Source organism: Rhincodon typus, chromosome 19 (genome assembly GCF_021869965.1).
Source record: "Rhincodon typus isolate 14 chromosome 19, sRhiTyp1.1, whole genome shotgun sequence".
In the NCBI taxonomy this organism is placed as follows: Eukaryota; Metazoa; Chordata; class Chondrichthyes; order Orectolobiformes; family Rhincodontidae; genus Rhincodon; species Rhincodon typus.
In genome coordinates, this window is record NC_063350.1 from 45,630,069 (window position 1) to 45,656,585 (window position 26,517).

General features: G+C 42.6%; 1 protein-coding gene across 1 annotated transcript in view; it reads right to left on the reverse strand.

Annotated features, from left to right (window-relative positions):
* Window positions 1-26,517, reverse strand: part of LOC109921728 (protein-glutamine gamma-glutamyltransferase 2-like) — a 68,216-nt gene that overhangs the window by 12,551 nt on the left and 29,148 nt on the right. The window contains exons 7-10 of the mRNA XM_048608370.1: window positions 15,744-15,879; window positions 7,852-7,955; window positions 6,535-6,777; window positions 1,651-1,923 (exon numbers count right to left, since the gene is read on the reverse strand). Of these exons, the coding sequence (XP_048464327.1) occupies window positions 1,651-1,923; window positions 6,535-6,777; window positions 7,852-7,955; window positions 15,744-15,879 (756 nt within the window). The remainder of the gene's footprint in view (window positions 1-1,650; window positions 1,924-6,534; window positions 6,778-7,851; window positions 7,956-15,743; window positions 15,880-26,517) is intronic.

A 26,517-nucleotide genomic window follows, 5' to 3' on the forward strand; every position in this document is an offset into this window, starting at 1 on the left:
GAGGAGATTTACCAGAATGAAAACATGGATGAGAGACATCAGTGATGTGAAGAGACCTTGGAACTGAGATTGCTCTGTATCAAGCAGTCAGGTTTACTTTTTGATGAATACATCAGAAAATAGGTTCATCATAAAAAACAAATCTTTTAATCACTGTGTCAATCCACATGTCTCCAATTCGATCTTACATTTCTGTGAATGACTTAAAATATACACAGAATTATTTGCAGTAGTATCACCACATGGTGTTCAGGTTAGAAACACAGGAACAAAAGTTGGCCATTCAGCGCCCCCAAGCCTAATCCACCTTTGATTGAGTTCATGTCTGAGCTATGGTCTAACTCCATATACCTGCCTTTGGACCAAATCCCTTAATAACTTTGATGAACAAAAATGTACTATCTCAGATTTAAAACTAACAACTAAACCAACATCCACTGCCATTAGTGCAAGAGAGCTCCAAACATCTACCACTCTTCATGTGTCGAAGTGCTTCCTATCATCTCTCATCATGGTCTGGCCCTCATTCTCACACTATGCCCCCTAATTCTAGAATCTCCAATCAATGGAAATAGTTTATCCTTATCTACCCTATTTTTTTCTTTTAATATCTTGAAGACTTCAATCAGATCACTCCTTATTCTTCTAGATTCTAGAGAAAGTAGGCCCAATTTGTGTAATCTCTCCTCAGAAATTAACCCCTAAAGTACAGGTATCATTCTTGTCACCTGCATTGTACTCCTAAGGTTAATACATCCTTCCTAAGGTGTGGTGCCTAGATCTGCTCACAGTAATCCAGGTGGGGTCTAACCAGAGTTTTGTACAACTGCAGCATAACTTCTGCATCATTATACTCCAGTCCTCTAGATATAAAAGCCAGCATTCCATCAGCCTTCTTGATTATTTTCTGCACCTGTTTGTGACATTTTAAAGGTCTATGCACCTGAACCACCAAGTCTCTTTGGACATCCACTGTATTTAACTTCACACCATCCACAGAGTACTCTGATCTGAACTTTGTTGGTCCAAAATGGATAACTTCACAACTGCTTCCATTGAACTCTATATGCCACAGTTTGCCCCAATCACTTCAATTTTATGCTATCATTTACACTGTCTTCTTAGTAAAATTGAAAAAAATAACACATTCAAATGCCTTTTCATTATTATTGTCCCCATGCCAAAAGAACTAGCAAAAAAGAGATCACTTTATCTCTGACTTCAGTCGGTGCCTCACAAGATTAATAGCTGAGACATCCATATTGAATGACTTGTCTAGGGTTAGAGGTGAAATTGGAACAATTTTAAAAGGATAAGGTGAAGTCACCATAGTCTCACCAGAGCATACAGCTGCTCTCTCATTAGAGAGAGACAACTGGTGGTGGTTTAATCTGAGGGTAACCACACCTCACCTGAATGGAAAAGTTCAGAAGGAGAGTCCTTCATGGCAACCTCAGCCAGTGCAGGAATTCTATCCATGCTGGTGACACCATTTTGGACTGCAATCCAGCCATCCAACCACTGAACTGAGAACAATTTACACTTCTTGGGGTTTAGGATGACATGGCTTTGCAGTGGCATAGTTTAAACCATCAAACAACGATCCCTCTTTCACAGACAAAATGTACTTCGACGCATATTTGGCATTACCTTCCTGTGGTCCAATTTGGACATTGTTGACACATTTCCAGCTACAATCTGTGATTGGTTGTCCATTGTACAGGATTGTTTGGGCACACAGGTACAGATTGCATCTCTTCACCTCTGAAGCATTATTTGTGACAACAGCAGATACTTCAAAATCTGCCCCATTCATGTTGACTTTCTGAGTTCTCAATTTTATGAAGAATTTCTTCTCCGGCTCTTTAGACAGTTTGTTCTTCATGTCTGCATTCATGAAAGCTTTTCTTGCTTCCTCAGAACCTTTTATAAAATTGATTACAAAAATATATTAGAACAGACAACGACTTTTACCCTCTATTTAAGCATTATTTCCACATTTTAACTCATGCCTAAAGAAATATCTTCCTGTTCCAACACAGAATCTTGAAAATGCATTCTATTCCCTGCTGAACGGTTCAGTCCTTCCACCGAAATGTAAAACTTTCTGAAGTGTTTTTATTTCTGACTGTCTGAATTTGCATTGCTTTTAGTTACAATTATTTAATAGCATGGGTAGGTCAGCCCTCAAGCCTGATCCAACATTTAATAAGATCACAGATGATTCTAATGTGGCTTTAACTCTACATTCCTACCTTGAAAATAAGTGCACAGAGGCCAGTATCCCATTACCATGTCACCCTTCATTTACTTGTGCACAGTACACTTCAGAGTCAGTCCCCTGAACTGAGGAGACTCTAAATCCCCTGTCTATATTGTTATTTTACAGCAGCAGTGCTCATTTCCCCCAGCACCAATGTTGTGCATTCGCAAGTGTGAGACACAGTGAAAAAAGGCGTGAAAGTAACTTTATTAACATACCACCACCAGGAAAAACACCCATGTGACTAAGGAACCAGTAACAAGCAGAGTCCCTGGGGGCTATGCCTATGTGAACAAAAAATGTCAAGGGGAGGGTAGGGATCAAATCAAAATGAAATTGGAGGGGGAGATAAAACATTCCACAACCCACAGTGCCCACCTCTCCCAAAAGGCATCGAGAGCGCCAGTGTACACCGCATGCTCCTTCTCCAGGGACACCCAGGCGCAGATGTAGCCACGGAAAAGGGGCAGGTAGTCAGCCGTAATGACCCCCTCCACGGCCCCCTACCAGGACCTATTAATGACCAGCTTGGCCAGGCCTAGGAGCAGACCCACGAGGAGATCCTCCAACCTGCCCGCTCCCCTCCGCACCGGGTGCCCAAAGATTAGGAGCATGGTGCTGAAGTGCAGCCAAAAACACAAAAGGAGGTCCTTAAGACAACTGAAAAGGGAGTGCGAGTGCCCACACCCAATATGTACACGGTCCACGGACTCCACAGTGCCACAAAACGAACAGTTGGGTTGGGAGTCCATGAACCACTGCAATCTGAGGTTACAGGAGAGTGCTGCGTGCAATATCCCTCCACCACAGTTCTCTGAGAGGAAGGGGGAGAACTCCCACATAGAAAGCCCTCCACTGGAGATCTCCATTGCCCAGTGGCAAATGGGCACACCAAGGCACGTCTGGGTGGTGAACAAAAGAGAAGAGGTGAATAGTGTGCAGCAACAGTCTGTACAGGGCCCACTGTTTCGCATCTTTAAAAGACACACATTTAAAATTCCAGAGGCAGCTCAGATTATGGGGCGCAGGCTCCTGGGGGAGGTACAGGATATCCCCTGTTTGTATTGGACTGCCTGATTGGCCCAGGTTAACAACCTCAATCAAGGACCTCTTGGTCAACAAAGCCCACCTGGTTCCAATCACTACACATCAAACCTGATAGTCTGACTCCCTCCTTAGTCAATACTGTAACAAACACTGCCTTAACAAAACATTGGCATCTGACACTGGGCTCAAATCCCATAAACCTAAGATTAACGATTGCAGGCTGTGCTAGTGAGGTGGCAGGGCTTGAAAACATTGGAAATAATTAAACTTAAACTCATTCAGCCTTCTAAAATGAGAGTAGTCTAGACACCAAAAGGGCTGGATATCTTTGCTGTATTACCCTGAATCAGGCGCTATAACAGTGGAAGACGGGTGGCACAGTGGTTATAAGTTCATAAGAGATAGAAGCAGGAGTAGGCCATCCAGGCCATCGAGCCTGCTTCGCCATTCAACAAAATCATGGCTAATCTATCCATGGTCTCAGCTCCTCCCAACTGCATTATCCTCCATACCCTTAATCCCCCATCATGCAAAAATCTATCCAACTGTGTCCTAAATATATTTAATGAAGCTTCCTCTACTGCTTCCTTGCACGGAGAATTCCATAGATTCACTACTCTCTGCGAAAAGCAGTTCCTTTTCATCTCTGTCCTAAATTACTCCCCCTAATCTTGAGGCTAGGTCCCCTAGTCCTTGTCTGTCCTACCAGTGGAAACAACTTGCCTGCCTCTATCTTATCTATCCCTTTCATAATTTTATATGTTTCTATAAGATTCCTTCTCATTCTTTTAAATTCTAGCGTGTACAATCCCAGGTGGCTCAACCTCTCCTCATAGGGTAACCCCCTCATCTCTGGAATCAGCCTGGTGAACCTCCTCTACACTGCCTCCAAAGCCAATATATCCTTCCTCGACTACGGAGATCAGAACTGCGCACAATATTCCAGGTGCGGCCTCACTAATACCTTGTACAATTGCAGCAGAATCTCCCTGTTCTTAAATTCAATCCCTTTAGCAATGAAAGCCAACATTCTGTTTGCCTTCCTGATTACCTGTTGTACCTATAAACCAACTTTTAGTGTTCAAGCACTCCTAAGTGTCTCTGCACAACAGCATGCTGCTATCTTTCACCATTTAAATAATAATCTGATCTAGCATTTTTACTTCCAAAGTGGATGACCTCACATTTACCAACATTGTATTCCATCTGCCAGACCCTTGCCTATCACTTAACCTATCTAAATCTCTCTGCAGACGCTCCACATCCTCTGCACCGTTTGCCTTTCCATTCAATTTAGTGTCATCAGCATACTTAGATACTTTACACTCGATCTCCTCTTCCAAATCATTTATACATATCATGAACAGTTGTGGGCTCAACACCAACTCCTGCAGCACTCTGCTCACCACTGTTTTCCAACCAGAGAAACCCCCATTTATCCCAAATCTGTCTTCAATTGGTTAACCAGTTCTCTATCCATGCTAATACATTCCGCGCAACTCCATGCATTCTTTTCTTATGGATGAGTTTTTTATGCAGTACTCTATCGAACGCCTTCTTGAAATCCAAGTACATGACATCCACCTGTTCCTCTCTATCCACCGCGATTGTTATATCCTCAAAGAGCTCCGGTAAGTTTGTCAAACATGACCTTCCCTTCCTGAATCCATGCCGCATCTGCCTGATGGAAACCTTTCCATCTAGATGTCTTGCTATTTCTGGATGGAAATAGCATTAGCATTGCTGTCTCACAGCACCAAGGACCTGGATTCAATTCCAGCCCTGGGTGATTGTATGTGCAGAGTTTGCAAATACATCCTTCCAATGGGTTACTTCTGGGTGCTCCGGTTTGCTCCCACAGTCGAAAAATGTGCAGGATAGCTGGATTGGTCATTGGAAATGCTGGATTACAGTAATATGGTGGGGGTTTGGGATGTTCTTCAGGGGGTCAGTGCAAATTCAATGGGCGGAATGGCCTCAGTCTGCATTGTAAGGATTCTAGGATGAGGAGAGTGAGTCTGGAATCTTGGCTGCAATGGGAGCTTAAGATATGGGGCTTAGTAAAATAATCCTTTACCCAACTCCTTGCAGAAATGTTCCCAGTGTCAGAGAATGGATGCCATGTTCCAGACCATGACTGCTCTGATTGACGTAGAGATTATGGTAATGGTGAAGAATCATTCAATGTCCTTCACAATAACTTATGGAACATCCCTAATAGGGTTTCCCCCTCACCTGAAAGTGGGGGTCCTTCTTTGTGGTGGTCATCTTGCTGCAGAACCTGCTCTGCATTCTTCTATCACCCAGGAAAGAAAATCATACAACCACAGAATGATACAGTACAGGAGGCTATTCAGCCCATTTGGTACATGATGTCTCTTTGAAAATGCTGTACAATTAATCCCTATCATTGGCCTATAACCCTGCAAATATTCCCCTTCAAGTATTTATACCATCCAGGCATAACTGGTGCAATCCAGTAGGTATAATAGGTAGTCACCTGTGGTGGTAAATATTTTGAGGTTGAGGTGTGGTAACAAAACGGTAAGTTTTTTTTTAAGAATAAACTGACCAAACAATGAACTAAGGATTGCCTCAGTCCATAGTGTGATATAATTGCTGAAAGCAAATAAAACAGTGGAAAAACTTACCATTCCTCCCTTCTGGTTTGGACTCTTGAATTCCCGAAGTTTTGTTCTTTTTTGCTAATGATTTTCACCCATGATATTTCCACAGAACTGTCCACCCATTTTGTGAATTAATGCACAGGTTTGTTTGGATTTAAAGTTTAAATGTGCATGCTTGTAAGAATAAGCCAATTTGCCACATGCTAAAGGGTAAGTTCGGTATAGATTTCCTTTTCTTGTTTACTGATGAAAGCTGGTGTGAGTTTATTTTGTCTTAGGTAGGTGTTGGGCAAGTTAGTCACCTTAGTGATGAAACTGGCCATTTCTACATCAATGATAACTTGTGAAATAGTGGAATTTGGTTTCAAGTGCACTCTTCCCAATAGGACAGTTGTTTAAGCATACAACAAATATTCTTTAATTTAGCGATTCTTTCCCTCTCTGGACATTGTTGCTGCGTTTGCTGTAATACAACTGTATTCAAGTAACTCAATTTTCACAATACTACTTAGGATGATTAAATATAATCTGTTTTTAAGTATTTCCTGTAACTTTTGACATTCATGCCAAATTTACATGAATATAATCACTGCTTACCCTCCTGATATTTGTAATTGTGTGTAATATCTTCACGTTCATCACTGCCAACAAACTTTGTACTGATTTTCTGACCAACTAATCGATGATTAACATGGATCTGTTTTTTAGATCCATCTTTAAGGACAAGCCATGACACATAATCTGCATTGACTTCAGCAAAGACAAATGGGATATCAAATTTCTGATTGATATCTCCCTCTTTAATGGCTTTAACTGGAGCCGGTCCACAGCAATAGATTCCTAAAATGAAAAAAAGTAATAGTCACTGAAATGTCCACATCGCAACAACTCGATTCTGCTTGTCTTGACCAATTTCTAAAGTATGCAATACCATAGAATTATCAAATCTTTGTTAAATTTTGTATATTAATCATATAGTTACTTTGAAAAGTTAATTTGTCAATTATATGCATACGCATGGCTGACGAGTTATTCAGAAGTAATTAATAGGAAGTAATTTCATCTTAGGTTCAGACGACATAAACTAAGAGTCAAATTTGTAAAGCTGATGGCTTTCCATTGCTGTAAATCAGCATAAAGATGATGAGCCCATTTGTGGCTCATATTGATCTCCTGAATATCTGATTTACTTTTATTTCCTGTGCTGCAGTCCCAGATCGGGAGGACATTTGTTTATTTGTCAACCCTACCTTTCGTGCTCAAGTACTCCCAAGTGAATTGATTTATCTGGGTGCATCTAGATAATTAAAGCTGATTGTAAGCTCGTGAATTCTCCTGAACTTCTTATAAATCCTCAGCTTCAGGTCTGAGAAGACTAACATGGAAAGAGAAAATACTGGAATAGCTTAACAGGTTAGAGTGCTACAGCAGAGAAAAGCAGAGTTAGCATTTCAGATTGGTGACCTTACAGAAAGATGTGAACTATGTTTCCATCCAAAGATGCTGCCTGACCGGCCATTTTTTTTATTCTAGTGCTTTTGTTCTTGCTTAAAATTTCCAGCATCCACAATATCCTATATTTGTGACCCAATTGAAAGATTGTTTTTGCATTTGTAAAAGAGAGTGAAGGACATGGGAGTAATATTTTCAAGCGTACATCAGCCAGGCCAATAATTTGTCAGGCCAGTTAACCATAGTAGAAACAAATAGACTGGATGCTTTATTGAGTTGAAAGGTTAGTTATTGCTAATTTATTGGATGACAATCTGCAGTTGATTTGTGCCTAATGAATATTGCGTTTAGAGAACGATTAACTACACCACAGGGTGCTAATGATTCTCTTTGCAAAGAAAAGTCTTTAAGCAAATAATGTTGAAAGGCACATACTACACAATCCATGTTATTTACACTTACCTTCACTTTTCTCCTGTGGTGTTGGGTCAAGTACCTGCCAACCATCATAGCCTGGTTTCAGATCAGGGCGTGACATCCAAGACTCTACCCAACAGTGGAAATTCCTTCATTGTTACAGAAAGTAATTATAGTCAAAACCATGCTTTGGCCATTTGATTGGATCTTTATAATTATTCGTCAATCTAGTTTTACAGCTATGCAGCAAGTCTTCTTTGAAGTAGATGTGAAATCAAGAACTGGCACGGAAGATATGAATGGAGGAACTCCCCCATCTTTAAATAGATTATGGCCCTGACACCACACCCCTAAAACTACATCAAATTGTCAAAGCCACTCAGTATATCAAGCTCTTCCTTCTACAGACTACATGCTATCTACCTTACCATTGACTCTATCCCACTTATTTATTCTCCTGAATGAAACTTTTGCAAAGGTCCCCAAATAAATGTTAATATATTTGTACACCCTGGATTTGCAGTACTTAATCCTGGTCTATTCTCTTCAATATAGCATTCACATATACTTAGGTTTGAAAATGACACCAATTGAACATATTAACCCACTGTTGTTGTGTTCTCAGATTCAGATAGCTATTCCCTACCTCATACTCTTCCATTGGCTTTAAACCCAAATTGTGGAAAATTGTTTGGTTGCTTAAAAATCAAAGATTCATGAACATAAAGGAATCATAAACTGAAAGTGTCAATTCATTGCAAAAAGGTCTAGAGTCATTACATCTTTAATGATGTGAATTAACTGTTGCCCTTGCCAGTGATATCCCATCCATAAACAAAACAAAACACTGTTGGAGTCAATAGATACTTGTTACTGCCAGGTCCTGGATCTGCTCTGGGGAGCGCTGTGGAAGACCAAGTGACCAAGAGACCAGGTGAGACAGTGATCTGGTTTTGAGGATATGCTTCTATCACCCTCTCCACTCCCACACCACAAGCCAAATATTAGCAGGCACTGCCCGTGTGCAGTGTGCAGTGTAGGTCTACATTTTACCATAGGCTTGAGGGACCCGATACTGGTTGCAGGGTGAGTGTGGGCTCAGTGGCTTCAGAGAAGTGGGCCAGCAGCAAAGATATGGTGCCCAAAGTGGAGCAACTCCTACATTGCTGGGTCCGATGCAGACAGCAGTGACACAGTGGAGGTCTCCCTTGAGACAAGGTGCTGGCATGGACGGGGTCAGAACTTCTGAACTTTTTACTTCTTTATTTTTCTAATTTATTCATATGACCTGTAATGCTGGACTGTTTATTTCCTTACTTTTCTAATTCGTTTTTGTTTCCTAAGAATTTGTACTTAAGTATCTGTATCTAGGTACCTTTGAACCTAAGAGAGCACTGCAATTATAGTGACGGTAAACATTTCACTGCACTCATTTGAGTACATGTGACAATAAAACTAATTTAATTCAATTCAATTCAGCAGCTCAGCTATTTGATGACAGGTAGACTTGGCGCAGTAAGTACATAGGGTGAGCTCCTGATGCTACAGGCCCAATCAGACAGCCAGCGATTCTGATTCTTTGATAGTCCCTTCGAGAATAGTCGGTGCTGCTGAGGCAGAGAAGAGCCATTGGGAGCATAGTTGGGCAAATCATTTCAGGGCACAACGGCTGCCTTTGCTGCCCCTTCTTTGATCAATGGAGCCTCTGCTTCTGAATGGCCCTCAGAGCAATTGGAGGGAAGCCACTTCTATTAAGCTGGCACGGAGTGTGGGTTTGCAGGGACGGAGTTGGGGGTGGTAGAGGCTGGTAAAATTCTATTATAGCGGATCCCACAATAAATCCTACAGGATTCAAATTGTCTTGCTGACCTGATTCACAATGGAGGTTCCTACATGTGCCATTTAAAAGGCTTCCAAACATACCAGTCCACTGTAATGTTAGAACATGATCTCTTACTTTGGAAAGCGCTGCTGTATCCACAGCACCCCGCGATAATCGAAATGAAGCTCCACCCTTTACAAATCCCTTCAGTAACTCATAATACTGGCTGGGAGCCAGACTATCAGGTCCAGGCCTATTTTCTGGATCAGCTGCCAGACTCCCAGGAGAGCCTCAGTATTCTGAAAGTTGTCAGTGTTTCCGTTTCATGGACACTAATCTCCAGAGAGCGCTGCAGTGGAAATATATTTGCTTCCAATAACATAACAATTTATTCAAACATCATTCTGAATTAGAATCATACTATCAGACAGAGATTCCCTCTCCCACTTTGTGTAGTGAAATTAGACACTGGCTGTTTTACATATATATAGGATGTACAAGAAATTCTACCTGAAATCCCAACGGAAGCTGATTTCACAAATAATATTAAGAGAGTTAGACAGTATAGGGGTATAGACAAATAAAACAGTGGTGTAAGTGTAAGGGCCGCTGCTCTTACAAAGAGCTAGTACAAGTTTGACAGGTTGAATGACCTTCTTCCCTGTTCTACATTTTTTCAATTCTAAGATAATTTTCATTTTAAACATAGGAATAAAAAACTTAGAATGCTGGGATAAAAATTAAAATAAACATGTCTAATAAAAATATGGTAACAAAATGCTAAGTGGGATAGACATAGCAGGTGAAATATTGGCTGACTCTGCCTTTCGAACACAAGGCTTACAATTTGTCACCTTCTCCTGTTTTTCTTTATTCACTTGTGGACATGGTTGTGTGGTCCAGCATTTATTGCCCATCCCTAGTTGCCCCCTAGAAGGTGATGGTGAGCTGCCTTCTTCAACTGATGCAGTCTACACGCTGTAGGTAGACCGACAATGCCCTTAGGGAGGGAATTCCAGGATTTTGACTGAGTGACCGTGAAGGAATGGTTGACATATTTCCAAGTCAGGATGCTGAGTGGCTTGGATGGGACCATGTAGTTAGTGGTGTTCCTATGTATCTGCTGCCCTTGTCTTCTCCATGGAAATGGTCACGGGCTTGGAAGATGTTGTCCAAGGATCTTTGGTGAATTTCTACAGTGCATCCTATAGAAAGTACACACTGTTGCTACTGAGCGTCAGTGGTAGAGGGAGTGGATGCTTGTAGATTTGCTGCCAATCAAGAAGGCTGCTTTATCCCGGATGGTGTTAAACTTCTTTAGTATTGTTGGGGAGTTGCATCTATCCAGGCAAGTGGGGAGTTATCCGTTAAACTCCTGACTTGTGCCTTGTTCATGGTGGACAGGCTTTGAGGAGTCAGGAGGTGAGTCCAGTTGAGATTCTGGCCAATGATAATGCCCCCAATGTTGATGGTGGGGGATTCAGTGATGGTAACACCACTGAATGTCAAGGGGTGCTGATTAAATTGTCTCTTATTGGAGATGGTCATACCCTGGTATTTGTGTGGCATGAAAGTTACTTGCCTCTTGTCAGCCCAAGGCAGAATATTGTCCAGATCTTGCTGCATTTGAACAGGAGCAGAGGATGGGGAGCAGAGGAGTCACGAATGATACTGAACATTGTCCAGTCATCAGTGAACATCCTCACTTCTGACCTTATGACGAAGGAAATATCAAGTAGCTGAAGATGGTTGGGCCTAGAACACTACCTTGAAAATTCTTGCAGAGATGTCGTGGAGCTGAGATGACTGGCCTCCATCAACCTTAACCAGTTTCCTATGTGCCAGGTATGACACCAATCAGTGAAGAGCTTGCCCCTGACACCCATTGATTCCAGTTTTGCTAGGTCTCCTTGATGCCATACTCAGTCAAATGCAGCCTTGATGTCAAGGGCTGTATTCTGTTTATTCACATTGCGGTTGGCAGCATGCACATTTAATTTATCCACCTCATCTGTGTGAATGCAGCATGTGATCATGCTGCTATCTTCTCCATACTGCTGCCAGTTGCCTCTGCACTCAGCAGGAAGCACAGCAGCATTGTTCAAAACCTAGGTGGTGCACCAATGCTGCTTTTCTTCAGGGTAGATACCCCTTTTAAGGGGACGCTCCACTGAAGAACATTGTTACAATTTAAATGATGGCAAAGTTAAAATCAGGGCAGAGAGAGTACTCAAAGGTGTTAGATGGGACACTAGAGTGATTAGTGGTGGAAGTGAGAAGGAGGAATAATGTAAAAGTTCCATGGGTTAGCCAGAAGACCTTCAGAACAAGCTTTAGAAGGGAATGGATGCAGGTGGCTGAAGTGGTCAACTCCTGGCAGCACAGCCACAAGAAATCCATTGGCCTTATGCGGGTGGTCAAGGTCAGTAAATACATCTTGACTTTCCACCTGTTATCCACCACTACTACTCACCCAGGATAAAAGTTATACTCCCATTTGTTGCTCATAATGTTTCAGCTGAGTGTCTCAATATTATCCTAATTGACCTGTTCAGATGTGTTATTACATACCTCTGGCACAGATGGGACTTCAACTCTGGTCTCCTGGTTCAGAGATAGGGACACTACCACTGTGCCACAAGAGCTCGTCATGCTACAACTTAAAATGCAACAAATCCCGAACAGAAATCAAACTTATTTCGAACCCTGCAGCTACATAAATGTGTTTAATTTTAGTTTATGGAAGTGGAATGGAAAACAAAATGACTACTTTTACATTACACTGCAGTTTTAGGGCTGTGGCGCCACAGTGATAGTGTCCCTACCTCTTAAACCAGGAGACCGACGGTTCAACTCCCACCTGGTCCAGATGTGTGTCATAGCATCTCTGAACAGGCTGATTAAAAATGTCTCGATAATGGGGTTGCCTGGTTTCATTTTAAGATTCCTGCTGAGTTAATTCTTTTATACAGCAAATATATTATATACTTTTTTACCCTCTCAGCAAAGCAGGCATGTTTATTTTTCTATTCATTTGTGGGATGTGGGCGTCGCTGGCTGGTCAGCATTTCTTGCCCATCCCTAGTTGCCCTTGAGAAGGTGGTGGAGAGCTGCCTTCTTGAACTGCTGCAGTCCACCTGCTGTAGGTTGACCCACAATGCCATTAAGGAGAGAATTCCAGGATTTTGACCCAGCGACAGCGAAGGAACGGTGATATATTTCCAAGTCAGGATGGTGGGTGGCTTGGAGGGGAAATTGAAGATGGTGGTGTTCTCATATATCTGCTGCCCTTGTCCTTCTAGTTGGAAGTGGTCGTGGGTTTGGAATGTGCTGTCTGAGGATCTTTGGTGAATTTCTGCAGTGCATCATGTAGATAATACACACTGCTGCTACTGAGCGTCGGTGGTGGAGGGAGTGGATGCTTGTGGATGTAGTGCCAATCAAGCAGGCTGCTTTGGCCTGGATGGTGTCGAGCTTCTTGAGTGTTGTTGGAGCTGCACTCATCCAGGCAAGCGGGGAGTATTCCATCGTATTCCTGACTTGTGCCTTGTAGATGGTGGACAGGCTTTGAGGAGTAAGGAAGTGAGTTACTCGCTGCAGAATTCCTAGCATCTGACCTGCTCTTGTAGCCACTGTGTTTATGTGGTGAGTCCAGTTGAATTTCTGGTCCATGATAACCCCCCAGGATGTTGATAGTGAGGGACTCATTAATGTAATACCATTGAATGTCAAGGGGTGGTGGTTAGATTGTCTCTTATTGGTGATGGTCATAGCCTCGCATTTGTGTGGCGTGAATGTCATTTGCCACTTGTCAGCCCAAGCCTGGATACTTTCCAGATCTTGTTGCATTTAAACACAGACTGCTTCAGTATCTCAGAAGTCATGAATGGTGCTGAACATTGTGCAATCATCAGCAAACATCAATTATTCTTGTAAGATTAACTCAATGGGAGTTTTTATTTGACATCTGGAGAGGATTTTTCATTTTGTCTGACCTGTATCTTTGTGGTTATGTGTCATTTTTTTCTATGATCTCTTTTATCTCAATACCTTAAAGTTTATTTGCATATGATTAAGAGGTGTGAAATACAATTTTTTAATTAATACTTTAATGGTCTGTTTGAATAATATTTCTATGAAGCTGGAGGACCAACACTTTTCTTTCCAAAAACAGTTTGTGAGCAGGTGTCTTTATTTTCTCAGCAATTTCACGCATTCTATTGTCACTAGGGAGTTCACTGGTTTTGCACATGATGTGCACTGATTAAAAGAAATGTGTTGGCATGGAGGGTACGACAGCTTTTACGGGCAGGGACGGTGGCAGGAGTTATCAATGGGTTAGCACAGTTTCTACGAGAAGCCATGAAGGATGGGTGGCAGTATGAGTTGGATGGGGTTTGGGCAGCATGGTAAAGTCCTTCTGAACCAATCTTACATAAAGTTCCTGAATTAGCACCATTGTTCATGACTCATTTGAGGAACCATGAATGACATGTCATAGTGAAATGTTGGTCTGAAATGATGAAAATTGCAGGGAGCTAAGAGACACCTATTTTCACAATGGAGCAGGACAGGTGAGGAATCAGCTCTTGCCCAGCATTCCTAAAAGGTTCTGAACTCCTTCCAACTCCCCAAAAATCTACATTTCCGCTTTTGCTTTGGATATGTTGGCACTGGGGTAAACTACTGAGATAATAAAGCCAAGCTTTATTGCATATTAACCCTTAATATACCTGCCTGAGAAGTGATGTCACGGCGTTGAAAAATTAAACACAATGGGCCAAATCTTCCAATCTCTGGACCTTAGGAGACCACATGTGTAAGTAAAGATTTGCATCAAGACTTCATGGAAGTTCTGACATATTGGCATGTGGGAATAGACTGTGAAGTTTAAACATCTGCTGGGAAATCTCCCTGCTCCCCAGGGGCCTCTGTGCATATTTCTGACTCAGAGTCAGACTCAGTTATCAGGCAATTGCACTGTACTTACCAGAATAGTTACCCAGGAGATGTCAGACAGATTAATATCCAATATCTGAAAGCTGGACAACTAATCCAATGCTTGGACAAACCATATATCACCACACCTCCAATTATACAACTTTCCTCCAAACCTGACATGATTAATTAGCCAATCTGAACCTTCAACAACCTAAAAAACTTTCCCAACTAAATTACATCCTATCTATCCAGGCTGACTATCCCCCCACAGCACTCAACTTCCCCTGAGATCATTTGACTGCTATCTTAACCCATCTACAAAACTACACCCCTCTCAACTTCATGACACATCTTGCTTGATCTTACCCAACTATTTATGCTGACCAATCAACTACACTTTCAATTTGACTTAACCTAACTAACCACCTCCCTGCCACAACCTGACTACCAGTCCTACGTGAGGCCACCATGTTACCAACCTGACTACCCCTCCTGACCATCTGACTAGTCCTACTCAACCTTATTACCCCACCTGGCCATCCAATTAAGCCCACTCAAACTGACTACCACTCCTGACCTGGCTTGAATAGCCATTGCCGGCCTGATATGGCTACCCACTTCCAAACACTACTCACTTCCCATGCACATCCCCAACCACCTACGTACCTAACTGCCAAAACCACCTAACCACCTCACCTATCAATCTCTCTTCCCACCTATCTGACCATCAATGAATCTACTTGGACAGAATATTAACACAATATCGACTACAGCAAAATTTAACTTGTACCCACCTGGATTCTTACATACTAACTCACTTACCCAAATCACCCATCCAGCTCCCTATCTACCTACCCATTCACTCACCTATCTAACCATTAGAGCTGCTGCGTGGAAGATCTCAACCATTTTGATTCCAAATAATAGTATTGTAATGTTTGATAACCCCAAATAATTCAGTCTTCATGTCTCTGTCACTTCCTTTGAACGGTAGTACTCTCCTTGCTGTTATATGCAGCTTTATTTCTAGACGGAGTGAAGAAACAGATCAACTCCTAATCCCATTTTTTATAAACTGTAATCCATTAACGGTTTCTCTGAAAAGATCATGCAAAAGTTTCAATTTCTGTTGCATTTTCACATTAACGCGTTGGACGAATGTGATACTACTCACCAGATACTATCTTTACTTTGTTTCAATCGTTTTCCATTCTCATCAACGAAGCTGTCAACTCTCAGGTTTTCATCTGTGTCATGGGCAGAGTTGAAGTTTGTGATGTGCCGTGTGGGAATTCCAAAACACCTTAAAACTGGAACAAAACGCCAAATGTTAGTTTTGGTCGTGTACGGACGGCACTTGAGACTGGATCGATCCACTCAGGCTAAATTGAACAGCAGCTGTCTATTTGTCACTTTTTCTGCATGATTAAAAGAAAAGTAATTGGTTCGCAGTATCTTGGAATGGAGCAGCTTGTTGAAAAGTACGCATGTTACATACATCATTATTCTGGAAACACCATCCTCGAATTCTTTGTTCATGAGCTTGATGAGAAAGGCCCCATATGAAAACTTTAGCTGCTTTCAAATGTCAACCATGGAAACAAGAAATAAATGGAAGATTCAGTAAGAGTCCTTTTCTTTTAATTCCGACTGGGGTTTTGAAGCAACATACTTAAACAAAGGAAATTAAAACAAAGTGTTCAGACTTCTCCTAAAACTTGAAAACTTGGCAGAGGCTCATCCATACAGTGACATCTTTCAGTGAACACATCAGCATAAATGAATTTAAAACCAGGACCACGAGAAAAATTGGGTGAAAACAGACAGGAAATTATTTCAAAGGTATTAATGCCTCGACCATTGCAACAAAACAAAGAGTGCAAGTGTATTCATTGCATACAATAAAAATCTCCAGTCATACCTATCTTGGAGAGCTGAGGACAAATTGCTGATCTTGCTCTGTGTAGGATCAAAACGCTTTTCAACTGAGCTTATATAGCTGACAGAATGTCACCCTATGCTGACTATTTTGCTGCACAGCAGGGCGTCCCTGGTGCTAATCACACTGTTCACAATGGGGAATAGCTGAACCCCTCTGATAACTAAACTAAAACACAAGCCCCAAACTATTATGACAGAAGTACGGTTCCCCTCTAATAATTACCCCCTAAACACCCAGAAAAGTTTGCCTTTCCCCTCGTAATCTATTAAAAGAATGGTTAAAGAAAATCCCTGATCTCCACTTTACTAGTAACAAGAAACAATTTATTTGTTTAACCAAGCAATGAACAAATTTTAAAAATTACTAACAAATTGACAATTCCCCCCTTGACTACTAACTACTCCCTAACTGATTTAAATTCTATTGGGATGCTGTTTAAATAAAGACAATTCCCACTAATATAAACCCAATTAATAAGAAGCAATAAATTATAACTTAATCTCTCCAAGTTCGCACAGACTGTCTTCTGGAATATTGTGTCATCTCCACTCTCTTCACAAACACTTTTCTTCCATTAATTCTGCTGTCAGGGATGTTTTATCTCTATAATTTCTTCAATGAGGACTTTGAGCTAAGATATTGTGGTACCTTTGATTAATTAGATGGGCTCTGAGAGTTGAATGGTGCTAATTCTGGCAGGTGGCATTTGGCTCTCTCTTTCAGATGGTAGTTGGCTTCCCTGATTTTCCAAATGCCCTCGTCTTATACATTTTTTTTAAGAAGGCCAGACTACCTTTACAAGGTTGAAATAACTGCACAGAGTCCGGGTCCCATCACCAATCACCCTTTATTTACTAGTGCAGAGTACACTGGCTGTGGTCAGCCAGCTTGGAGTCAGTCCTCAATTGAGGAGATTCTAATCTGCTGTTTTTTTTGAGGAGATTCTAATTCCCCTGTTAATTTCTTTTTTTCTGAGGAGATTGTAATCTGGATTTTTTTAAAAACTCCTACGCTACCGTCATACAGCAGTAGTACTTATTTTCCCCATTACCCATGTTGTGCGTGTGCAGGTGTGAGACACGGTAAAAAACACAAGGTGTGCAAATAACTTTATTAACGTACCACCATCAGGAAAGACACCCGTGTGACCAAAGAGTCAATATCAAGCAGAGCCCCAAAGGGCAAATCCTACATGAAAGAAAAAGTGAGGGGGGGGTAAGGGATCAAATCAAAATGGAATTGGAAGGGGGAAGATAAGGTACCCCACACCCCGTGGTGCCCACCTCTCCCGAAAGGTATCGAGGGTACCCTGCTCCTCCTCCAGGGTCACCCGGGCACGAACATAGCCACGGAAATGGGGCAGGCAGTCGGCCATAACGACCGCACCGCACCACCTGCCCCCACCCCCCCACCCATCCCCACGGCCCCCTGCCTGGACCTTTTAATGACCAGCTTGGCCATGCCCAGGAGCAGACCCACGAGGAGATACCCTCGTCTTGTATATCTGTAATGAGATAGTCAAATTATTATAATATGATTGGTTTCAGGTTGTCATCAACATCAGATTTAAATTCAATTGGCTTTCTGTATCTAGGTGCTTTGTTTAAATTAGTTGGCCGAATTCAAACTCATTGTCACAAAATCAAAACAAGAATGCTGTCTTGCCTGCCACCTGTAAGGCTTTTTTGATACACTTGTTTCTCTTTTCGCAGACATACTTTTTTAAGTACAAAGCATAAATCTCTTAAAGGGACCACACATTGTGGCTTCCTGCCTTCCACTGCACAACTACTTTATCCAACTTCATAACATACACTTAAAGATTGCTTCAGTTATAAATTGATGTAAAAGTCACCACTGTATATGGGAAATTATGGGGGTGGGGACAGGAGCTCAGCAGTAGTATAGCTGGGCTAGTAACCAGAGGCCTAGGCTCGCAGGTCAAAATACCAGCACAGCCCAATTGTGGAATTTAAATGAATTGAATGAAATTTGGAATTGAAAGCTAGTCAAACAATGGTGACAATGATGCCATCACCAATTGTTGCAAAAACTTACCTGATTCACTAATATCCTTAAGGGAAGAATACTTGATATCCTTACTTGGTGACTCCAGACCTGCCTCTGAAATGTCCTCACAAGCCTTGAATGTCACCAGCAAGACAGACCGAGTATTAAAATGGTGACTATTCAAATCTCAGATAATCCTTGCTTTATTCGTAAGTCACAGAGTCTGTATGAAGATTGGAGCTCACAGGATAAAGTACTTTTTGCATGAATCATTAGATGGAATGTAAATTCACATTCAATGCCTCAATTCCATGTGTTTGCAGAAGTGCAGTTATAACCATAAAACGCAACGGCGTATTGTTGTCCAGCAGTCAGGAGGGGAAGGAAAAATGCTGTCAGAGTTTGGATGTACGTAGAAAGTAGCAGATGCGTAGTGTAAGAATGCAAGATCAAAGCCAATATTGGCACAAAGCTTGATGCATGATGTCAGAGACAGAAAAACTGCAGATGCTGGAATCCAAGGTAGACAAACAGAAGGGTGGGAGAACACAGCAGGCCAAGCAGCATCTGGAGGAAAGGAGAAGTCAGTTTCAGGTATTACCTTTCTTCAGGATTGGATGCTGGGGTAGGGGGAGCTGCAGATAAAGGTTGGTGGTGGGGGGGCGGGGGAGGTAGCAGAATTGTGATGATAGGCGAACGCTGGTCATAGATATGACCTGGTTAGTCAATGGGAGGGACAAATCTGGTTGATAGCTGGAAAAGAGGGTCAGAAAGTGGAATGGAAGGGAGGAGGAAGGGCTGGAAAGGGGGCAGGGCGGTGAGTGGGAAGTTTATTTGAAATTAAAGAACTAAATGTTAAGTCCTCTGGGCTGTAGGGTGCCCAGGCAGAAGATAAAGTGTTGCTCCTCAAGTTTGCATTCTGAATTGCGGTGACACTGGAGGAGGCCGAGGATGGACATGTCAGAGGGGGAGTTGGAGGGGGTTGGGTGGGGTTTGGAGTTGAAATGGCCGGTGACTAGGAGATTAGGCTGGCTGTTACGGGCCACAAGAAGATGCTCAGCGAAACGGTCACCTAGTCCCCGTTTGGTCTCACCAACATAGAGAAGTCCACATCGGGAGCACTGGATGCAGTAGGCTAGGTTGAAGGAGTTGCAGGTGAAGCTCTGTCTCACCTGGAAGGGCTGGTTAGGGCCCCGGATGGAAGTGAGGGAGGTGGTGTGTGGGCAGGTGTTGCATCAGTTACAGGGGAAGGTACCGGCCGGGTTGGAGTGGTTGGTGGGGAGTGTGGCACAAACTAAGGAAAGGTGAAGGGAATGGTCCTTGTGGAAGGCAGAGAGGGGTGGGGAGTGGAAGATGTTCTAGGTGGTGGGGTCTAATTGGGGTTGGCGGAAGTGTTTGAGGATGATACGTTGGATGCAGAGGATGGTGGGGGGGTGGAAAGTGAGAACAAGAGGGACCCTTTATTATGTTTCGGGGGGTGGGGTGTTTAGAGCTGTGGAATGGGGAATGGAGGAAGCGTGGTGGAGAGCTGTCTAGATGACAGAGGGGGGAAAGAAAATGTCGCATGGGCATCAGTCTAGAGAAGCCCAGTGCGGGATGACGTCTGCATGTGTGTAATGGCGGCGGCGGCAGCATGGAGTCCTGGAGGGGGTTGGAAACAGGGCGCAGACTGTGAAAGCTGAGCGGGTTCTCCAAACTGGAGGTGAGTAGAGGACAGTCTTGCAAACTTACGATTTTTAATGCCTGATAGAAAGCAGAAAAGGCATTCGTTGAGCGTGTGAATAAAGAAAAGTAGTGGTCCTCCACAAGTTCGGGAAAAGGAGGCCTTGAGCTGGGTGGGATGAGGAGAGGGAGTGGAGTTGCCGGTGCATTGAGCAGAGAATCTGAACAGAGAATTATTTATGGAGGCATTGAAGGTGTTGTGAGTATGGAGCATCGAAGGTGGGTCTAAATTTTGAGGGGTGGCACGGTGGCTCAGTGGTTAGCACTGCTGCCTCACAGCGCCAGAGACCTGGGGTCGATTCCACCTTCAGGCGACTTTCTGTGTGGAGTTTGCACATTCTCCCTGTGTCTGCATGGGTTTCCTCCAGGTGCTCCGGTTTCCTCCCACAGTCCAAAGATGTGCAGGGTAGGTGGATTGGCCATGCTAAATTGCCCATAGTGCCCAGGCATCTTTGGGTTAGGTGGGTTAGACATGGGGAAATCAGCGGTAGGATAATGAGTCTGGGTGGGATGCTCTTTGGAGGGGTCTGTGTGGACTTGTTGGGCCGAATGGCCTGTTTCCACACTGTAGGGATTCTATGATTCTATGAAAATGTATCTGTAGGCCTTGAGGGATGAGATGGTTGCAAAGACAACAGCTGAGGAAGGGCACATTAACCTGTTGCGGGCAACTATAAGTTAATTATTGAGAGGATGCCATTGTTTGACTAAGTTTCCAAGAGAGGGATTTTTAATTAAACTGTCATATAAATCAAAGGATAAACAGCATTTTGTACTTAAAAATTGGCAGCGATCATGCAGACTTGTGTAATTCAGGCGTGATTTGTGGCAGATATAACCAGCTCCTTCTCCACACATTTTTTTTTGTTTTTATTTGAGATGTTCAGTTGCTCATCCTGATTCCATCAAAGAGAGCTAAGGCATGGTATTCCCAGTATTAGATGCATGGAGGTTTGAGATTCCCTCAGCCATACCAAGTGAATTTTTCAGAACTTTCTTGCACGATTAGGACCACTAGACATTGTAATAATTTGTTAGATTTGAGGACAATTAGAGATTGGGAACAAATGCCAGTGATATCAAAATCCCAAGAAAGAATAAATAATTCACAGATGGTTAAAGAATAAAGAAGTTAAATTTGTTGCAATTTTCTTTCTCACTTGATATTTTCTCATTCTGAGTGAGGTACTTTGGACTGAATTTTATCATTTCAGTTGAAGTGGGTTTTTTTTATTGAAGCAGATTCATGGTTCTCGGTCTGTCATGGCTCTCATTATGACATTTCTCATAGCATCCCCAACTCTTCACTTCATCAATAAGGCATCCAGGCTCTACAGTCTTCTTTTCCCCTGAATCCTGCGGCAGGAGAAGAAAATTGTTTGACGCTGCCAGACCCTACCAGCATTTATGCCCAGTTGAATACCACTTCAAATGTTGCAAGCCAGGCGACACTGCAACTCTAAGCTGTAATTTTACAGCAATCCTAGCTCACGGTGCAAGTTAATTTTGACTATTCAACAAATACTCAAGGCGTTCCATAAATTGCTCCTGCTGCTGACTGTCGTTCAGTAGCTCCAGCCAAATTGTTGCAGCATTAGGGCAAAGACTGAGCCAGGCTTGACAGTGAGCCTGTAAATGCCAAATGGCCTGATGTCAGGATCACACATGGAGAATGGTCATTTCCACAAAGTGTTGCCACCTTCAGTAGCAAAGGGAGTAAAATTGAAGAAAAATGTAGCACTGATTATCTTGAAATCTAACCCTGCAACAGAACTCGGCATAATTTCACTCAATGACACAATCTAAGTGTGGAAACCTTCACACATTGTTCGGTGATTTTAGCAGAGCTTCCTGTGGAAGGACATATTTTGTCGTCAGTTCCCATTCTTTCCTGTAGTAAACCAATGCCAGAAAGCTCCTTTACTACTTAGTACTTGGCATTGGTGTTGTTTCCTCCCAACATTGGGCAAAGGCGGGAATATTTTCTTTAACCTTTGTTTATTGATTCAAAACAAATAGAATTGCTGACGTGATGAAGTCGTCCTGTTTTTGTTTCCAGGGCTGCCAGACATAAAAAGGACAGGAAGCAACCCCTCTGGTACACAGTTACATTTTAGTGATAGCTGGAGTCTCAGGCATACTCAGTGCGATGGTCATTTAAAAGGGTTGTCCCGTTTCCAAACCTGGATTGCATTGGTATTCACCTGCCTTGTTCAGTACAGGCAATATATAGTTGAGGTGAATGGCGGGAGGTCTCATCTACTGAATGGAGAGCTTGGCATTGCCATCTTTTGGTTGCAGTAAGTGCCAATAGAGTGCTCACCTGGGCAGCAGCTGACCTTGTCCCCAATCACAGGTACCATGGCGACAGTCTTCCTGCCGAGTCGCCAGCTGGCACACTGGGCATTGCCAACAAGGCAGCAGTAATACATCCAGTCGGACACAGGATCGCCAAGAGAGGCAGGTCACAGGTAAGTGATGGCAGGGCTAGTGCAGTAAAATTCATGGGCGAAGAAGTTCCATGGTAAGAGCAGGCAATTGGCTATCATCGGGCCTTACCCTCTGATGATTCACTCCACCATGGGTATTAATTGCCCATTTAAGAGCCTTATTTAGTGGCTTTCCACAGGTCTCCAGGTTTAATCTGGACACAGATCATCACCCATCACCCTCCTGTATGACTGAATGTCCCTCCATCACCAATTTCAGGCAGCCTATGAGAGCATTTTTTTGTCAGGCTTCGTGGATCAAGACCTACCAATTATCAGACACTCCGCGGGGATTTTAATGATGTGCAAGTTGGCTGCAGGTCCAGAGAGATGACAGACCACCCAACTCTCACAGTTTGAGGCCTGAGGGACATTTAACTCCTGAGTACAACTTGTAGGATCCCCCCTGTCTCCTGTCTAAACTCAGCAGCAAGTCTGAGCTGGCTAGCAAGAGTGAACAGAACTTTGGGCAGCAAAAAATCTTCCAACAGGGAACACAAATTAACAATCCCCGATACAGAGGTAAGTGATCGGGTTATAGTCAGTCTGGTATCACTGACTAGGGAAGAAGGAAGCATGGCAGTGGGGGCCCAACATTTATAGAAGCAACATTCAGCAGACACATGAAATCTGAAAGAAAATAAAGACTCACAGTTCGGGGAACCCATGCAGTACTTGTACTACAAAGCTTCAATCAATCTAGAATCTGGTCTCTTCCTTTTTGATGCTTCTCCTTCTAATGTCACCAACAGTAGACTTTAACCCTGCCTGTTCCTCTGCTTTCACATTTTCAATCTTCACTTCTCCACTTCAGATGCTGAGACATCAATTTGCCTGCAGACTCATTCCCAGGTTTCTTCACACTGTCTCAATGACCGCAAGGTCGTTTCGCCAAGAGCCATACTTCAAAAGCGGTAGTCTTCTTCTCATTGGCCTTATCAAGAGTCAGGCTCCAACACCCAAAGAGCTGCAGACTTCAAGCCAGGAATTTTACTGTTTGCTTTTTTCAGAACAGACTGGTGTGGAATGCCTTCCATATTTCATTCAACCCACAAGTTGTACAACAGGCAATTGTTTCAGAGATAGTAGGAACTGCAGATGCTGGAGAATCCGAGACAACAAGGTGCAGGGCTGGATGAACACAGCAGGCCAAGCAGCATCACAGGAACAGAGAGGCCGACGTTTCGGGCCTAGACCCTTCATCAGAAAAAAAGGTTTGCCTTGTCTTGAGTTCTACGCTGCTGCTTCCACTTGTAATCTCTCTCAATCCCATAAAGTGAAATTTATCCGCATTCTGTATGTTTTCTAGATGAGTAGTAATAGTGTTGCCACCAGAAATTGCAGTCTAGTCTGTCTTATTGGTGATGCTCAAGACAAACCTCAGATTTGACTTTCTCAGCTTGTTAGCCATCATGGCTAGTTCTTTGCCCATTCAAGTTCTGTCATCTGCATCTGAGATGTTGTGACTACCCCTGGGAGAGCAGAATTGGGCTCCTCCTTTCCCCTTATTGCATTGAAAAGTAATAGTGAATTAAAACAGACATCCTCACTTAACCCCTTTAGACCATAAGGTACCGGAGCAGAAATAGGCCATTCAGCCCATCGAGTCTGTTCCACCATTTGATCATGGATGATACATTTCTCAACCCCAATATCCTGCCTTCTCCCTGGAAACGTTGATCCCCTTATTAATCAAGAACCTATCAGCACCACTGAAGAAATTCCTCCTCATCTCAGTTCCAAAGGGTCGTCCCTTCACTCTGAGACTGTGCCCTTGGGTCCTAGTCTCTCCTACTAGTGGAAGCATCTTCTCCACATCCACTCTATCCAGGGTGTCTCAGTATTCTACAAGTTTCAGTCAGATCTCCCCTCATCCTTCTCAACTTCATCGATCATTCTTGTAAACTTCCTCTGGACCAATGCCAGCCCATCCTTCCTTAGATATGGGACCCAAAACTGCTCACAATATTCCAAATATGGTCTGACCACAGCCTTATACAGCCTCAGCAGTACATACCTGCTGTTCTATTCTAGCCCTCTCAAAATGAATGTGAACATTGCATTACCTTCCTAACAGCCATATGAACCTGCATGTTAACCTTAAGAGAATCTTGATCGAGGATCCAAATCCCTTTGTGCTTCAGATTTCCAAAGCCTTTCCCCATTTAGAAAATAGTTTTCCTCTCAAAGTGCACAACCTCACATTTTCCCATATTGTATTCCATCTGCCACTTCTTTGCCTACTCTCCTAGCCTGTCTAAGTCCTTCTGCAGCTTCCCCACTTCCTCAACACTACCTGTCCATCCGCCTATCTTTATCTGCTGTGTTATGTGCAAACCTAGCAAATCCCAGACTGGTCACGTGGCACTACATTTGAATTCACGTTAGCATTGAATCTGATGTTTCAGGGGAATGTAAAGAGATAAAATGCATTGCAGACAATTTTTAGCGTGGATAAAGATGATGAACCTTCCAAATAGCCTTTGTAGGCTGTAATCATTTATGTTAAAGTGTTTGGATTGCCAGTACCGCTATTGTTTGTGCACCTTTCAAACTCTCTGCCTCAGAGATGATGTCATTGAGTATTTTAAAGGTGAGGGTAGAATGATTCTTGTTGGCAAGAGAGTCAAAGGTTTTCAGTGATAGATAGGAATTTGGAATGTGAATCACAAACACATCAACCATGACGTTGTTGAATGGTGGAACAGGTTTGAGGGGCCAAATGGTCTACTTCTGTTTCTACTTTGTATATTTTCTAGCTGCAGCACCGTTAGTAACAACTGACAGAAAGCTTACACATCAATCATTCTTTTTTCAACTTGCAGTCAGCCAGAATAATCCATTTCAAGCAGGTGGGTGGAATTCTTTAGCTCAACATCATGTGGTAAGTATGTTTCACATTTCCATAAAAATGTCTTCTGCAAAGACATACTCTCACCTAGCCATCTGCTTGCAAACAGACAGCATGCTGGTGGGAAACAGCAACAGAAGAGTCAACACTGAACGGGGAACACAACCAACCAGCAGCCGCTGTGATGTGAGTGGCGCACATATAAGCATTATATCTCTGCCTGTGATAAACAGAATTTTTCAGGAGAAGTCTAAGGTGAATTGTTAAGTAGCACCCAGACTGAATACTTGATGTGCATTTACAGAATAATTGATGCAACTAAGGCTTCCTTGAGATGTGGATTCGGATCAATTTGACCAAATCATGAAAAACACCCATGATTAATAAGTCTTGGGAGTGTTTTACAACTTTTCTTTTATTTTATTGTTCACAACTACAAAATGTTAAGAGGAAGCAAGAAGCAAATGAATTAATTACGGATCCAAAATAAAGCACAAATGACAGTTTTTAAGGATGGTAGCTGTTTTTTCCCTAGGATAGGGCAGTTCAAGACTAGGGGGGACACTCTTAAGGTGAGAGGACAGAGATTTAAAAAAGACATGCGGGGCAATTTTTTTACACAGTGGATAATTCATGTGTGGAATGAACTTCCTGAGGCGGTGGTGGATGTGGGTACAATTACAACTTTTAAAAGACATTTTGATGAGTACATGAATAGGAAAGGTTTGGAGGGATATGGGCCAGGAGCAGGCAAGTGGGACTAGTTTAGATTGAGATTATATTTGACATGGACTGGTTGGACCAAAGTGTCTGTTTCCGTGCTGTATGACTCTAAGACTCTAGATATTATACTGTATGTCTTAAATTATCAAAACATGTTCTCTAATGGGTAATTTATTTAAAGAATTATAGCTGTTACAACTGTTAATATTGG